Source organism: Aulonocara sp. 'chitande type north' Nkhata Bay, linkage group LG18, assembly GCF_057382095.1.
Source record: "Aulonocara sp. 'chitande type north' Nkhata Bay isolate Kocher_YH1m ecotype deep benthic linkage group LG18, A_spYH_male_GT1.1, whole genome shotgun sequence".
Classification (NCBI taxonomy): domain Eukaryota; kingdom Metazoa; phylum Chordata; class Actinopteri; order Cichliformes; family Cichlidae; genus Aulonocara; species Aulonocara sp. 'chitande type north' Nkhata Bay.
The window spans coordinates 14,512,875-14,528,687 of NC_141361.1; the positions used below are offsets into that span (position 1 = coordinate 14,512,875).

The 15,813-nt window shown below is 36.4% G+C and overlaps 1 protein-coding gene across 2 annotated transcripts; it reads left to right on the top strand.

Moving 5' to 3' along the window:
- The first annotated feature begins 590 nt into the window (after nucleotides 1-590).
- LOC147308195 (macrophage mannose receptor 1-like) lies at nucleotides 591-15,539 on the top strand. 2 transcript variants are annotated; one of them, XM_086271414.1, is made up of 32 exons: nucleotides 591-765; nucleotides 968-1,324; nucleotides 1,415-1,585; nucleotides 1,667-1,822; nucleotides 2,070-2,180; nucleotides 2,632-2,769; nucleotides 2,887-3,063; nucleotides 3,908-4,062; nucleotides 4,701-4,814; nucleotides 4,951-5,066; nucleotides 5,207-5,355; nucleotides 5,450-5,649; nucleotides 6,007-6,122; nucleotides 6,867-6,942; nucleotides 7,065-7,218; nucleotides 7,529-7,567; nucleotides 8,837-9,000; nucleotides 9,127-9,188; nucleotides 9,523-9,623; nucleotides 9,749-9,891; nucleotides 10,242-10,347; nucleotides 10,785-10,912; nucleotides 11,230-11,274; nucleotides 11,446-11,490; nucleotides 11,615-11,717; nucleotides 12,175-12,407; nucleotides 12,734-12,899; nucleotides 13,356-13,520; nucleotides 13,635-13,751; nucleotides 13,979-14,134; nucleotides 14,422-14,451; nucleotides 14,590-15,539. In XM_086271414.1, the coding sequence occupies exons 1-32, from the start codon at nucleotides 591-593 to the stop codon at nucleotides 14,829-14,831; spliced, it is 4,410 nt and encodes a 1,469-aa protein (XP_086127540.1). In that variant the 3' UTR covers nucleotides 14,832-15,539. The 2 variants fall into 2 exon arrangements, with proteins under 2 accessions (XP_086127540.1, XP_086127541.1); XM_086271415.1 differs by having other exon boundaries at nucleotides 619-765; nucleotides 6,870-6,942.
- The last annotated feature ends 274 nt before the right edge of the window (nucleotides 15,540-15,813 follow it).

Consider the following 15,813-nt stretch of genomic DNA (forward strand, 5'->3'; position numbering starts at 1 on the left):
CGCAGCCTTGCAGTGAACATGCAAACTCTACACAGAAAATTCATTATGAATTTAATATATGTGTACAAATAAATAGAAGCACATTTCCTGCCTTTGCCTCTTCAGAGCAATATTCTTAATTCGTAACAAATATATCACTGAGTGTGATAGTAGACAATCTTGGGCTGTGTAGAATATTGCTGAATGCCTTTATCCTGATAACATTGTTACAGTATTATGGTACTGTAGTACTGTGAGGAACTTTGTGATTCTGACCCTTACTTAATCATAAGGAAGATGTCAAAGGCAACACTATAAATCCATATGTACTGCATCAAAGCTTGTGAATTACTGTTTCTCTGGATCACTAATGCTGATTCATGAAACATGTTTAGCAAATTGTCTTACACATTTCGTTCTTCCTATGGAGGGGAAGTGAATGGGACAGCTTTTTGCCGTGTCTGGAGTCTAACAGAAAGAGTGTGTGTTTGTGTGCTTTTGTGTATGTTGCCCTTCCTTCCTTCCTGTCCACCCACGTACCAGTAGCAAAATGTTGAAATGTGCCAATGTGAAACATGAGACTTTCTCAATGAAGGGGGGGAAACAAAGTCATGTCAGAGATATTAAGGTTGCCTCCTTTTCATGTTCAGGCACATAAGTCCTCTGCTTGCAATGCATGGACATTGTCTGCTGCTCTGAGACTGATTGGAGGAATGATGCTCCCAAGAATATCTCTAGCAGTCTTTGGCCTCTTCATCACAACATGCCAATGCTCAACAACTAATGGTACAGTATAAGCTCAAACATTTGATTTAACGATTTGTCATGACCAAGCCTTGAGAAACCCCACAATTGTTTGGGAAATATATTTATATATTAGGATGTTTATTGATTCAAACACGGCTTTCATTAAAGGCTTGTTTGAATCCATACTGGAATAAACTTTGTGCAACAGGCTGATCTTTTTTTTTAACTTTCCCCTTTGCAGATTCCCCGTTTTCACTCATGAACAAAGCCACTGGTTTTTGTTTGCTGAAAAGGGTTAGCCGCTGCCTTGACCTACGCTGGACGACTGATGACCGGCTTTATGTTACCACAACTAAAAAATGCCTGGGAGCTCAGGGCAAAAGTATAGGAAGTGAAGTGAGCCTGTATGACTGTGATGACAAGAGCGACCTGCAAAAGTGGGAATGCAGGAATGGAACTCTGCTTGCCCTCAAAAATAATAATTTATTCATTGAGATGAAAGCTGATGAAACAATTGCTCTCTCAAAAACAACAGGACCAAATAACCAGTTCACAATTACAGGGACCTCAAGCGGTGCTTGTACAAGAACATACAGAGGTATAGTATAAAACATATGCTTTTATGTGTAAGTGTGCATTTGTCTATAGCCACTTGACCCAACCTGAAGCCTTTTCTTTTCACCTCCAGAGTTATTTACCATTGAGGGAAATGCATTAGGAAAGATCTGCATGTTTCCCTTCCTTTACAAAGACCGGTGGTATGGAGACTGCACTACATTTGACTCCTCAACAAAGCGACCATGGTGTGCAGTTGAAACAAAATTTGAACGTGAACAGTGGGGATACTGCCCAACCACTTGTGAGTTTGTCAAATTTCAACATCACTGGAGTGAAAATGTAAGAATTATTTGAATTAATTTTTTTTTCTGTCAAAATACAGCCACAGATCACTGGAGAAAAAATCTCATAACAGGAGCATATTACCAGCTGAACATACAGTCATCTCTGACTTGGGGACAAGCTGATACCAGCTGTAAACAGCAGGCTGCCTCCTTGGTCAGTATTGTGGAGCCCAGTGAGCAAGCTTTGATCTCAGGTGAGGTGCCACCTGGTGGATATTTGCCAGAGCTCAAACAGATGCAGCTTTTTGAATTTTAAATGAAATAATCAAGATTTTGGATTACAAATACTTTTGATGTTGCATGAACCTGCACTATATTTTAGTATTTATCTGTGTTATTCCTACCAACTGACTTTTGTAAAGCTGATATTTTAATTCAGGAAAGAAAAATAAGTGCTTTTCTTTTTTCGTCCCGCTGTCTCGTAAACACTTGAACACACAGCATTATTGGGAGCAGGGAGAAAAAAACTTTGGATTGGGTTAGTTTTGGACCCAGAACATGGTTGGCAGTGGACTGATGGCAAACCTTTCCGTTATCTGCGATGGGATTCTGGTAAGTCCTCCCTGCAAGGACAAAGTTCCTTTCAGCAATAATCCTCAAAACATCTGAGCGATCTGGAAATTAACTGAAAAGTTGCAGAAAATTACAGTGTTAAGCAAATATAATCTGTTAGCCTAACTCCTGTGACAACTAGACTCTTAGGGTAAAAGGTTTTTCAAGAATTCATGTACGTAAGAAGTACAACAGTCTAAACCTAAAAAAACCAACAACTAAATATTCATTCATGTCTCCAAGTTTCGGCTAATTATTACACATTTTTATCTTTTTAACAACTAATACAGTATTTTCATTTTCTATCCGTCTTTTGTTAGTTTTTCTAAATGCTAAATACTACCAATATTGTTACAAATTACTCAAAGATTTAAAGTACTCCTAAAATTCTTATTGTGCATGATTGGGTAATGTGTGAGTGTTAACCATCATCATTATTATCTTGATTTAGGGAATCCACTTCCTAATCCAGGACACAACTGTGCAATTCTTGACACTGCTGGAGAGCACTCTTGGCAAAGTTCATCCTGTACCAAGAAAATGGGCTACATCTGCTACAAAGATGGGGTCCCACCAGCACCTCCACAAAGTATATAAAAAAATTCGATTCTGTTTTACCGCGATTTGAATATTTCTCTAGATTGCAGTAGTTTCTTGGGGGACATCAGAAGTGAAGTTCTTATATATTTGTTCTTTTCATCATCAGTTGAACAAGGATTTTGCTCAGCACCTTGGATTCCCTACAATGGCCACTGTTTTCATCTTCAGCGTAATGCTCAAACATGGTCTGGCGCTCAGAAAGCTTGTCGTGCAGAAGGCGGCGACTTAGTGACTGTCCGAAATGTGGAGGATCAAAGCTTTGTGATCTCTCAGCTTGGATACGGTATGTGGCAATCATATCTCCAAGAAATAATGTTAATATAAAACAGATTCCCAACAGCAAATATATTTCATACATTTGACAAGGTGCACATGTGCTGAGATTGAACACATCAGTTTCCAGTTTGTAATTCACTAATAGCATCATTAAACTCTTTATTGTTGTGGCAGGATATGGTAAACTTTAGGGATATTTTGTGGTTTAAAAAAAGTACACAGGCTAGGTCACAACATCTTTATTTGCATTTAATTTAAATCGTGTTTTTTTAAACTCTAACTAAACTGTCTATCTCACCTAAACCTAATCAAAATGTGTATTCCACCTAATCCAGTTTCTATTTACACCTACTGAGTTTATTCAAGTTTGTCTTTAATTAAAACCAAAATGTTTACTAATACATAAACAGCCAGTGATATATGAATAACAATATATGAATAACAGTTTCACTTTGTAATATCACTGAGAGAGTGCTGTATTCATCCCTATATCATAATTGTTTTTACTCTGGCAAATAATAAAAAAATACTGAATTTTGTATAAAAGACTAATTATTAAGAAAGCCTTAACAGATGAGAATGACATGCACACTTTACACATAATAACTGGCAGCATGACTGTACATTTAGGAGTGACAATAGAGATCATGTCATTCATTCAGCTCTAGCTTGCTGCGAGTCTATGTCAAATATTTCCACGCATGTGTGAGCTGTTGATTTTTTCATATGTTAAAGTACGATTTAGACAATGCCTGTCGCTCTTTACCAGTCTATGAACTGTACAAGTAATTTTCAGTGCAATGGGGAAATTTGAGCTTCTGGCTGATATTTGGTCCATTATTTTTCTGTAGCATCCACTGATGAGCTTTGGATTGGACTGAATGACATTAGGACAGAGGGACTGTTTGATTGGAGTGACCAGTCTCATGTGTCCTTCACCAGCTGGGAATATGGAAAACCAGGACTCTCCACTGATGGAGATGACTGTGTTCTCATCAGGGGAGAGGTAAGACCTTGTGCATATTTATTCATCTATATGTGTTTAGCTAGACAAATCATGCATGGAGGAAGCATAATCCACTACCCTTGATGTATTGATCTTCAAGAAAAAGTTTTGCAAGAAATATTAAACTGTATTTTTTGTGCTATTTCTAGAGTACATGTTTTACAATACTGATATTTTACATATTTTTCTACCGTTTTAACTTAGTTGTGAGCTGCAGAATATTTTCTTCCGACATTTTTCTTCATAGTTTCCACACTGGTTTACAAAGTTGAATGTTATGAAATCAGTATCTTAGGTGTGGTAGACTGGTAAAGTAGATTCACTGTGAGAGAAAACACGACAAGACTCCTTTAGAATTAGAAGGCAATGCATTTACTTCTATAGCCATGTGTCATTCTTACGAAATATCTAAACTTTAAAACCTTTCATGATTTAAAGGTTTTGGGCAAGTTACAGGCTTTTTGGATGTGATAGTGTTTTACTGCAAATATAAGCACTTTGAGTGCTTAGCATTCTGAGAAATATACCAAAGAACCTTGGAGTAACTGTAATTACAGTGCTTTAAATATTTGAATTTTATTGATTCAGCAATCCAGCCCACAAATCTGCAAGTGTTTACAATGCTTTTGTTCTTGCAGAACGGGAACTGGGCAGATCGGTCATGTGATGAGCAACATGGCTTTATCTGTATGAAGCAAAGTTCCACTGAAAGCACTGGAAATGAACCAGATATAGACATCGGATGTAAAGCCGTGAGTAATAACAAAGCATGATTAAGGTTCAAATTTCACTTTGTGAAATCAGTAGTACATTCTAAAAAACAGATTAAAAATAGATAAATGAAATTTTAATGTACTCCTCAGTTGTGATGTATTTACTCTCCTATAGGGATGGAAAAAACATGGCTCCTACTGCTACTTTGTAGGCACTGAGACAAAGACTTTCAGTCAAGCTAGTGAAGACTGCAAGAGTTCAAACTCATACTTAGCTGATGTTTCAAATGGGTAAGAAAACAACCAGTTCATCTTTGTTATAAATCACATAACGACTTCTTTGGGAAATCCACAAACATGCATGCAGATGCATGTGCTGCACGGTATATTAAAAATGACAAGAAATCCATGAATTGTATACATTTTTGCAGGGTGGATAATGCCTTCCTTGTCAGCTTGGTGGGGTTGAGACCAGAGAAACACTTCTGGATAGGGCTCTCAAATCAAAAGAATATTGATGTTTTTGAGTGGACCAACTCACCCACAGTAAGGTTCACTCACTGGAATAGTCAAATGCCAGGTATGGATGCATCTGAATTTCTGTACTTAAATATCAGGAATAAACTGCAGCCCAATAAGTTGCACATGACTATTGCTTTCCTCAATGCCCCAAGGTTACCAGCAGGGTTGTGTTGCCATGACAACTGGGGTTTTGGCTGGACTTTGGGACCTGCTTCCCTGCACCAACAAAGAAAAATATATCTGCAAGTACATGGCAGAGGGGATGGTTCCAACTGCTCCACCACCAACTGTAGCTCCTCCTAAATGTCCAGAGGGTTGGACTCGAGTGGGAACGAGAGCTATGTGCGCTAAGGTACAACCTTCGGTCAGCCTTGAGTGAACTCAAAGAAACTTTGTCTATTGTAGAGTATTTAGCACTGGCACTTTACAGCAATGCGATGTCAGCCAAAATATGCTATAAGTGTGAATGTGAGTGTAACTGGGTCTCTGTGTGTTAGTCCTATGATACACTAGCAACCTGTCAGTTTTAAGAATCTCTTCATTCATCACGATAGGGACTTGTTCTTCGTGTTTTGCATTCTATTTCTCCTTATTCCTCAGGACTCCATTCAGTGTTGTGCTCACAAAATTAAATTAAATTCAATTACCTTCAATTGCATGAACTATCTGCGGTTGAGAAATTTACAGAGTTGTTGTCTTGCGTTTGAAGTTTTTTACAGGTCCTCGCTCAGAAGAAAAGACTTGGTTTGAGGCCAGGGATTACTGCAGGGCCATTGGAGGAGATCTGCTTAGCATCCACAGTTCTGCTGAGCTACGACTGTTCAGGTACAGCATGACTTAGTCTACAATAACAACTACTGTTTATAATATCTTCTGTCAATTATTTTCCAGTCTAAATCATACAACCATTAGTTTATCCTAACATAAGATCAAACTCTAGACAATGATCATCTATGTGAAATAATCCTGTTTAAAAATATTCAGCATGCTGGCAAATATGTTTCACATTCACACAACACACCATGTTGGTGTTTTAACCTACTGAAAAAAAGCATTCATATAGTAGTACATTTCACACCTACTTATCTGACCTGTGTTCTATGCCAGCGGTCCCCAACCATTTTTGCGCTACGGACCGGTTTATACCCGACAATATTTTCACGGACTGGCAAATACAACAAAATACAACTAGTACCGGTACCGAAAAAAAGAAGATTTATTCATAACACACGTGAAAAGACCCAGGAAAACTGAGTTAACGATAAAAACGATAACAAAATAACGCTGAAAACCATACATTTCACACCTGAGCCTCAACTCTCACGGACCGGTACCGGTCCGAGGCCCGGGGGTTGGGGACTGCTGTTCTATGCAGTAGCAAATTCAGATGCACCATATTTTCGACTTTCATCACCTGAAGTACCACATCTTGCCTGTAGGGTGAAAACATATGGACATGTTTTAGCTTCTCTGATGAGACTGACACCATCAGCTAACTGCAAATGTAGCTAAAATGTTTGTTTTAGTACTTTAGAAGACAGTGAGAGTGTCATTTCCTTTTTTGTACAGCAGAGGTGGAAAAGCCTGGATTGGACTTCACATTCCTGAAACAACCACTGGTTATGCCTGGACTGATGGAAGCCCAGTAAGTTAATGGCATTCTGTTCTTGTTGTTCTTTTGTTTTTGGTCATTAAATCATTAAATGTTATTTTAATAAAATATTTACAATAACTCAACATAATATTGTTGTTTCTTATTGTTAACAGCTAGATTTCCAGCACTGGCAGGCAGGAGAACCAAACAATTTCAACAATGCAGAATCTTGTGCTGAGTTTGTGATACATAACTGGGATGAAGAAGGTTCCTGGAATGATTTGAACTGTGACAGTTACAATGACTGGTTGTGTCAGATCCGTGCAGGTATAGTTGACTGAATGCTGACCAGTCTCACTGCTGGAACATTTTTTAACTAACTTTCATATGCATGTTCTTTTCTGTCTTCAGGGGTGAAGAGATTATTGTTAATATTCACAATATTATGTAATCTCTTCTTGCCATGATTTCAGTGCATATGATTGGAGAAATTGTCACTATTGTTGAAACACATTTCGGACTAAAAATAATGACTGCATTACAGTATACCGCAGTGTAGACTACAGAGTGCCACCACATGTTTACTGTTGCTTTCCTTTCCTTTGAATAAAATGGACTTCTGTCTGTGTTCTTGCAGGAGTGACTCCAAAACTACCTTCGAATAATACTGTGGTGGGTAAGTTCACATGAATTAACCTTGAACATAACCTGGGTGAATAACACATATGCACTACAAAACCTGGATTGCGGATTTGCCCGAGTACAGCTTCATCCTTTTTGGTGGTTTTGCATTGTAGCTCAAACTTGCAATTTCCCAAAGCAGTCTGATAAATCATTTTCATTGTTACTTTTCAAATAAACAAACTTATACTATAAATTATAAACAGTATTTTTTATAGAGCATGAGACCAATATAGAAAAAAACTAAGGAGGAAAAAGAGAGGTTATATTTAAAGATAAGGACTGCTTAGTGACACCTCATAAACTGATTGCATGTAATCATCAGCATTTTTACATATTGGATTTGTATATGATGTGTTTTGATAATTTCTATCCATTTTCATATTGTGGTGCTCATGATCAGTGTTATGTAAATGTAGTATATTAATTTGCATTTAAGCATGTGATGCTTAGATTAAGCATCCACCTTTTTACCATCTTTAAAGGTCTAGTATAAGGACAATATACAGTATACTGTTAGTATAGCTGTGAAACATCTGCATACATCATGTTGAATTCAGTTTTGTAAATCCACAAAGTGATGAAGTGATCAAACCCTGCACATTAAGAAAATCTACTGGAGAACACATTAAAAATTATTTGGTGGTGGTGTGGAGGCAAAGTCACGCTCTACGATGTGGACAACTGAAAATGGTTATTTTAAAAAATGTTTTTTAACTACTTGTGTCCTACATAAAAGATTTAAGCAAAGTTCATTCATTAGGTTTAGATTTAGATTGGAATAACATTTGTGTTCTCATGTAATAATAATATTATTTTAGAATGACATTAATACAGGACAAGGTTCAGTTACCTTTGCATAAAAAATAGGTGGTAGAATTGAGTGAGTGTGTAATGAACTTGAATTAGTATTGAATTAGTACTTTTTTTAATTAAACAAATATATCTGTACTTCTACTTGGGTAAAGAATGCTTGTACTTTACTTGCTCCACCTCTGATAATGACATCACTGAAGAAATTAATGAATAAAAAAAAATTTTAGTTGAAAAATATTTGGGATGATCTGAATATCAATGGGATAGATTTTACATTTTATACCTTTTTATTCATTGTGTACCTTCAGCCCTCTTCAAAAGTCTGATGTGGCCACCAGGTGTTTTAGTTGCTCTTTTTTAAGGTTGGGTCTCCTTGGACAAACGGATCTGACCAAAAGATACGGTAGAACACTGACAAGTCTATCAATGTATTTCTAAACTTTTACAGAATTCAATACCACTTCGGATGGTTGGCTGGAGCGGAGAGGGAATCAGTATTATATTAACAGAATGTCAATGCCCATGGAAGATGCTCGTCACTTCTGTCAGCAGAGGCACAGTGACCTAGTATCTATAACCAGTAAAGAGGAAAATGTTTTCTTATGGAAACAGGTAAATATCTATGTATTTAATTTGTACTTTTTTGTTTTGTTTTATTAATACATTAGAGCAGGCTGAAAACATTAGAATGTGACACACACTAGAGATAATTGTGCATATTTATGTGTGTGTCTACAGATATCCAGAAGCTATGGGCGTTATTATATAGGTTTGTCTGTGGATCTTGATGGGTCAGCTTGGTGAGTAATCATTAATGCCATAAGGGGAAAAGGGAGCTTTTAGGCCAACTCATGATCATTGATAAGAAGTGCATTTCCTATTAGATTTGTAATGAGGTACATTTCCTTTTTTTAACTGGTTAAGTTTCAGATATCAGTTCAAAAGACCTGTCATTTGATCTAAAGAAGATTTTTCTTTTTTAGCCATCAGTGAACTAAATCCATGTGGTCACATGTTTGTTTATTTATTATGGAATAGAAATAGTGACACCATAATACAAAAAAGTCTAACATCAAATGATGAATATTTTCATATGATACAATTAAAAATTTAACCATAATTCTCTACATTAAGGTGGATGGATGGTACTCCAGTGTCATTTCGAAGATGGGATGAAGATCAACCCAGCACTAGTGGCTTTGATCAAAACTGTGTTTTTATGTCTTATCACATGGGTGAGTAAAAATGCGCTGAACGCTTGAATTGAAAAATGATCAAATCTAGACACGATGTCTGGATTAAAATAATTGATTAATGGATTAGGATAATGTTCCTAATGAATTCTTTGTTGATCTTATAGGCTTCTGGAGGACTTCTAATTGTGGAAGAGAGCTTTCATTTATTTGCAAGCGAGGAAGGATGTTGCCAACCAACACCACTGCAGCCCCAACAGTTGCTCCAACAGGTGGCTGCCCAAAAAGATGGATGAAATTTGGCACAAAGGTCAGACTTTTAAACCTTTATTTCAGAGAAGTTTTTAAAATGACAACATTACAGCAGAGGCCCACCATCAAATTTTACATTGAGCCTTTATTTGGCTTCAAATGTCAAGTTGATTCTTTAAAATGTAATAAATAACTAAATAAAACACGAATGAAGGAGAATGAAGGAAGCAGAAAGAAGTTTGTCGAATGTGGAGTGGCATTAAAAAAAGTCAGCAAATTTTGACCCCTCCATCTGTGTACTTCATTCAGTACTAATTATAAATGAGATCATCTAAAATACACAGGTTTCAGTGGTGAAATGTTTCACCTAAGTCTTATCATAATAATAATTACATTTCTTTTCTGCAGTGTTACAACATCTTTAACGAAAGGCAGATCACCTGGGAATATGCACGGTCAAAATGCACTGAGGTGGGAGGCAATTTAGTCTCTATACCTACAAGAAGTGTGCAAGGTTAGTTCTAATTGTGTTTTATTCAGATTTGGATTTAAACTTTAACTCTTTCCCCCTTAAATACCTACTAGGTGTATCCCTCGTTTCTCTTTTCTGGACTCAATGGTTTCTGTTATATTTTAGGTCTGCTTCCAGAACAAAATTACTGGGTGTGCTTCTGAAGTTAGTGTGGTTGATCTCTGTCTGTACTTAGCGCTACATATTTCTAGGGCTAAGTTTGGAAAAACCTAAAGCCCATTCAAATGGTTGTCAAACCACATTTTTATTGGTGTATATTAAGGTTTCAAAACTCCTCATTAAGGGCACAGGGGAGGTCATTATGGAGGAAAGAGTTAAACATATCATACAGCTTATGAAGATGTGAATACTTTACCAAAAATGGAAAAGAAACCAGAAACCTACATTTAATATCTTGTGTCTGTATCTTCAATTTTCAGCATTTTTGATCACCAGAATGGTTCATACAGCATCTACAGACCTGTGGATTGGTTTGAATGCTATAAGCCAAGAGGGATTTTTCTGGACCGATGGGAAAAAAAGGCAATACACCAACTGGGGCTATTCTGTGAGTTCATTCAATCTCATACAGGTGTAATGTGAAGCTAATCCTTTGTACAACTATCAGTAGCTGTATTGTCATTTTACAGCTTGCTTTTGTATCATGATTTCACATTTTCAATTAAATTAAATTAAATTTCATTTATATAGCACCAAATCACAGCAGCAGTCGCCAATGCGCATTTCTTGTCGAGTTACAGATATATATTCAGTGATGCTATGATTTAATTGAACTACACAGAATTTAGTGTCAAGCTTTGACCAGCTTTTGAGTTTTCACTGACATTTTAAAGAAATATTTACACTAGCAAATTTTGATTTCAGAGACGTGAACAACCTTTTGGGATGGTGTATCCGAGATGGAATGAGGTAAACATAGTTTGAGCTATGCGTTGTGATTTGACAGGTAGGTGTGGTTAGAGATGTGTCCAGTGATGCTGGGCTTGGTCAGAGGTCAATGTCAAACTCCAACCAAAAGTTTTTCTTCTCCCAGGAATAGAAATGTTAATGAAATATTAATAATGATCATTTTGATTGCAGAGACATCATCGTCATCCTGGCAGCTTTTATAAAAGATGGAATGAGGTAATGATTTTCCATATTAATTTAAGCATGTCACCACTGTTTGTATGCAACAAGTAATCTTAATTAATTGCGCATTTTAAAAAAATAGATTTTAAAATCATGTTCACTTACCATTCTTACCCAGGATGAATGTGTTGTATTGAATGGAAATCCTGTTTTTGGGATTGGTAAATGGACAACAAGGTCTTGCAATGACACCAATGGATATATATGTCAACAGAATCTTGGTGAGTTCATCTCTTTGGAGTAGACATTTTCAGAGGCTAAACATAGTTCATAAAATATTTTGTTCTCCTGCAGTCTCACCATTTAGGGGTAGTGTTAAGTAGCATTTGATCCAAATTCAAAAAGAGCTTCATTTCAAACATAAGCCTTAATTCTATTATTATATTTACATTTGAGCAAACAGGTGAAAATGTTATAGAGAGGTTGATGTAAACCCAGCTCTAACCCATAATGAGGTCGTTGGAGATCTGGTGGATGTTAAGAAGTTAAATTGTTGTTGTACAACTGCATTCCAGTGGTAGTTCACTCATATCAATGTGTTTGGCCTGCTATGGGGAACAAATTTGCAAATAATGCACAACAAAATAAATAAAAAGTCCTGTTGACAGTTATAATGTTTGCAGTGGTGCAAAAAATGTGAATTAATCTCATGTCTAATTTTATTTTTGCTCTTAACAGATCCAAACATTAAAGCACCACCTGAAACCATAGATTATAATATCTATGAGACTCTGGGAAATGACAGCATCAAGATTAATACTCAAAATCTGACCTGGGATGATGCCCAGAAACGTTGTAACGCTGAGAAAGCCAACTTGGCCAGCCTGCGAAATGACTGGACACAGGCATATGTTGAGCTACTGGCTATAAAACTCAATAGTCCTCTTTGGATTGGACTTAACAAACAGCAGGTACAAGGCTGCAACTATCCAAAATTACTATAAAAACTATAAAAAGTACTATAAAATGATTAAACATACAGGACACCTGAAAATAAGAGTTATACAGGGTTCTTGGTTATGTATGAAATAAGATGTGATAAAGTTATTAAATGACTTATTTTGGAAAATCATGACAAATGGCATATGACCCAAGATTGCTGACTTCTTAATAAAATCAAAATTTGTAATCTATATAACACATATTGGCAGAAGCAGTTTTAACAAGGTATGACAGACAGAAAACATCCCCCACAAAACTATTGATTTGACAACATCTGATCCATGTTTATTTTCAGACTGGAGGTTATTTTAAATATATTGATGGTTGGCATCTGAACAATGCCGGCTGGGCTGAATTTGAACCAAGCAGGGACAAACCTTGTGTGTATGTAGATGTGGATGGAAAATGGAGGACCGCTTTCTGCAATGTGACCATAAAAAGTGCCTGTATGCAGTCTACAGGTATGTTTTAACAAGTTAATGATTTTTCCTACATCTTTGGCATCTTGATTATACGTCTTAACGTCTATATTAGATATCACTAAATTGGCAACTGCTAGGTAACTGGCCAATGTCAAGCAATCTGTGCTTATTAATGTCTTTAGAAGGATGTAGTTAAAAGTAAGAGGCAGGATTTTCAGTGCTCTGTGTTCTGATCATGTGAGAGTAACGAGAACAGAACTTTGATGGCCTGTGAGTGTTTGAGACCCATTACTGTCCATTAAATAAGAGCTATTTCAGAGGGCTTTTTTTCCTTAGCTGGCTGTTGGTCAGCTCAAGTGTTCTTCTTTTATTATTTACATTAATTTACAGTAACAGACATCGCAGAACATTTTGATCCCAGGAGATAACCGTTTCACCAAGTCACAGTAAAACATTTTGTGATTCATTGAGCATTATTGCTTCTATTCTTCACAGAAGTGGCACCAACTGAGTCTACAATATTTCCTGGAAATTGTCCTGAAGATACAGATCTAGAGTACCAACAGAGCTACACATGGCTGCCGTATAGGGGTTATTGTTATTTGTTTATCCAAGATGAAATTGAATGGGCAGATGCAGCTAGCAGCTGTGTAAGGCATGGTAAGATACATGCTGAATAATTTTAGAATCACTATACAGTAAATATGTGGTGTTAAGATTAAGCCTAATATGTGTTTTCAACATTGTCACAACCAGTCGATTTTTGTTTTTAAGGTGGAGTGTTGGCTAGCATTGAAGATCCCTCCGAGCAAGAATTCATCAAAGGCTTTGTGACAAATTTCAAAGACAGACACAACTCTTTCTGGATTGGTCTGTTTAAAACTCATAAAGGTATGGCCACAATAAGTGTAATCTTTTAGTGTTTATAGAAAAACTATTTAATGAAACCATATTAACAATTTATTGACTTAATTGAAGAAACAAACTATAACCTCAAATCACCACTAAATCAGTACTATTTATCATGTCTTTCTTGTCAGCAACTGTGTAGCCACATTCAGTGGGGTATTGGTAAATTAGCAAAGTGAAAAAAGGAATACATTTCTGTTTGTCTCTAGGGACATGGCTTTGGTTGGATAGAACTATTTTGGACTTCACTAACTGGGCTCCAGATGAGCCGGATTCTGATTTTGGAGCAATCCAAACCTCAGATGGGACTTGGAACTCGGGTCGCAGATGGCACGACAGACCATATATCTGTAAAACAGCCAAAGGTAAAATAATTGTGTCAATGTGAAGTAATTATATCCAATTATTTATTGAAGTAAAATGTTAACAAATGCACAACTATAATAATTTATAATTAATAATACTCATTACATGTGTTACTAAGCAGCTTGTTAGTACACCACACAGATGCCATCTACCATTGGATATCTTACATCTTACTTTACATTAATGCTAAAGTTTTATGGTTTACAGGAAAGAGAGAGCTAATAAACCTATATGTTTGCATTTTTACCATTTCTTTCTTTCTTTTCCTTTGTTTTTTTGCCACTAGTGATGCCTCAAACTTCAGGATCAAAAGATGGTAAGTTCTGTCTTTATATGGCTCTGTGTTGTTTAATTATATAACAATACTACTACTAATAATGTGAAAAATTTAGTGAAAATTTGTGAAAATTTAAATCATGTTTTAAAATCTGAACTTACTTGCTTAAACCTGCAGGATCTAATGGAGATCAAGCTCATCAAACTCGTGTCCACACTACTGTGGTAGTTGTACTGGTGATTACGATCACTTCCACACTGGTAGTCATTGCATTTTTCCTCTACAAGAAGTCTCCTGGTCCCTTCCCCACATTTGAAAATCCACTGTACTTCAATGGTGAACGATCGCAACCTGATGTGCTTGACACCAATAAACTAATAGAGAATGCAGAAAACCCTGAACCAGTTTTAACTTTGTGATTTTAGGTAGGGTCTATTAGGATATAAACTTTACTGTGTTCCAAACTGATGCATTACACTTTGATGATTTATTATTTGGTTGTTTACTATATGCAGTAAATACATGCAATTATTTAACAGTAAGTCACTAACTGTGAGTTTCAGTGGAGGTGGCAACCTCATTACAGACCAATTTAAGCTCTAGGATGTCTGTATGAATAGGATTATTATTTGATTTGTGTCAAGGATATCAACAATTATCAAACACTCAGGTGAAGAAACAACACTTAGACACTTGGAGAGATTTTTAACGTGCACGGGTGAGAGCTCAACAGAGAGACTCACACCGAGTCGCAGGCGTTTCCTTTATTTAACAAGCATAGCAGTTCCTGTTTTTCATGTTCGTGTGTGGGTGTTGTTTGTGAGTCAAATTCTGCAAAACTCAGCTTTGTGTGTTAATCTCATGTGGTCTTATCATATGGCTTATATGGCTTACAGTTTACTGTTTAGAAGCTGGGCTGCACAGTGTAAAATATGAACACTATTATTATGAAGCGAAGCATAAAAACATTTCCCCATAACAATTTGTTTTTCTTTATCCCTGTGATTGAATGTATATAATTATTACATGTGGTGCTTAGATCCACTAGTAGCTGTTCATTGCTTGTAGTCTTGAAATACATAAATGTACTGCCTGTTGGTATTGAATAAACATTAAACTTGGCAATAAACAATTAATGTGTATTTAGTATGTTTAGTTGCTATCTTTCTAGTTTTCAAAAGCAAAATTTGTGTTAGCGTTACCGTGTAATTTGTTTTTTCTCAGGCACACTTTGGACTAACAGATTTGATCTACATATGAAACAGCATGGTGTTGGTGATTAGTACTTAGTACCTCTTGCCTCTTGCAAGTAGTTCATGGGTGTAAAGTCAGGGCTTTCTGTGTGGTGTTCGCATGTGTCTGAGAGGTTTCCTCCCACAACCCAAAGGCATGCATGAAGTT

Coding starts and splice junctions, on each gene's coding strand:
- LOC147308195 (XM_086271414.1), top strand. CDS start 591: ATGTCAGAGATATTAAGGTTGCCTCCTTTTCATGTTCAGGCACATAAG. Junction 3,064..3,907: donor GATCTCTCAGCTTGGATACG/GTATGTGGCAAT, acceptor ATTTTTCTGTAG/CATCCACTGATGAGCTTTGG. Junction 4,063..4,700: donor GTGTTCTCATCAGGGGAGAG/GTAAGACCTTGT, acceptor TTGTTCTTGCAG/AACGGGAACTGGGCAGATCG.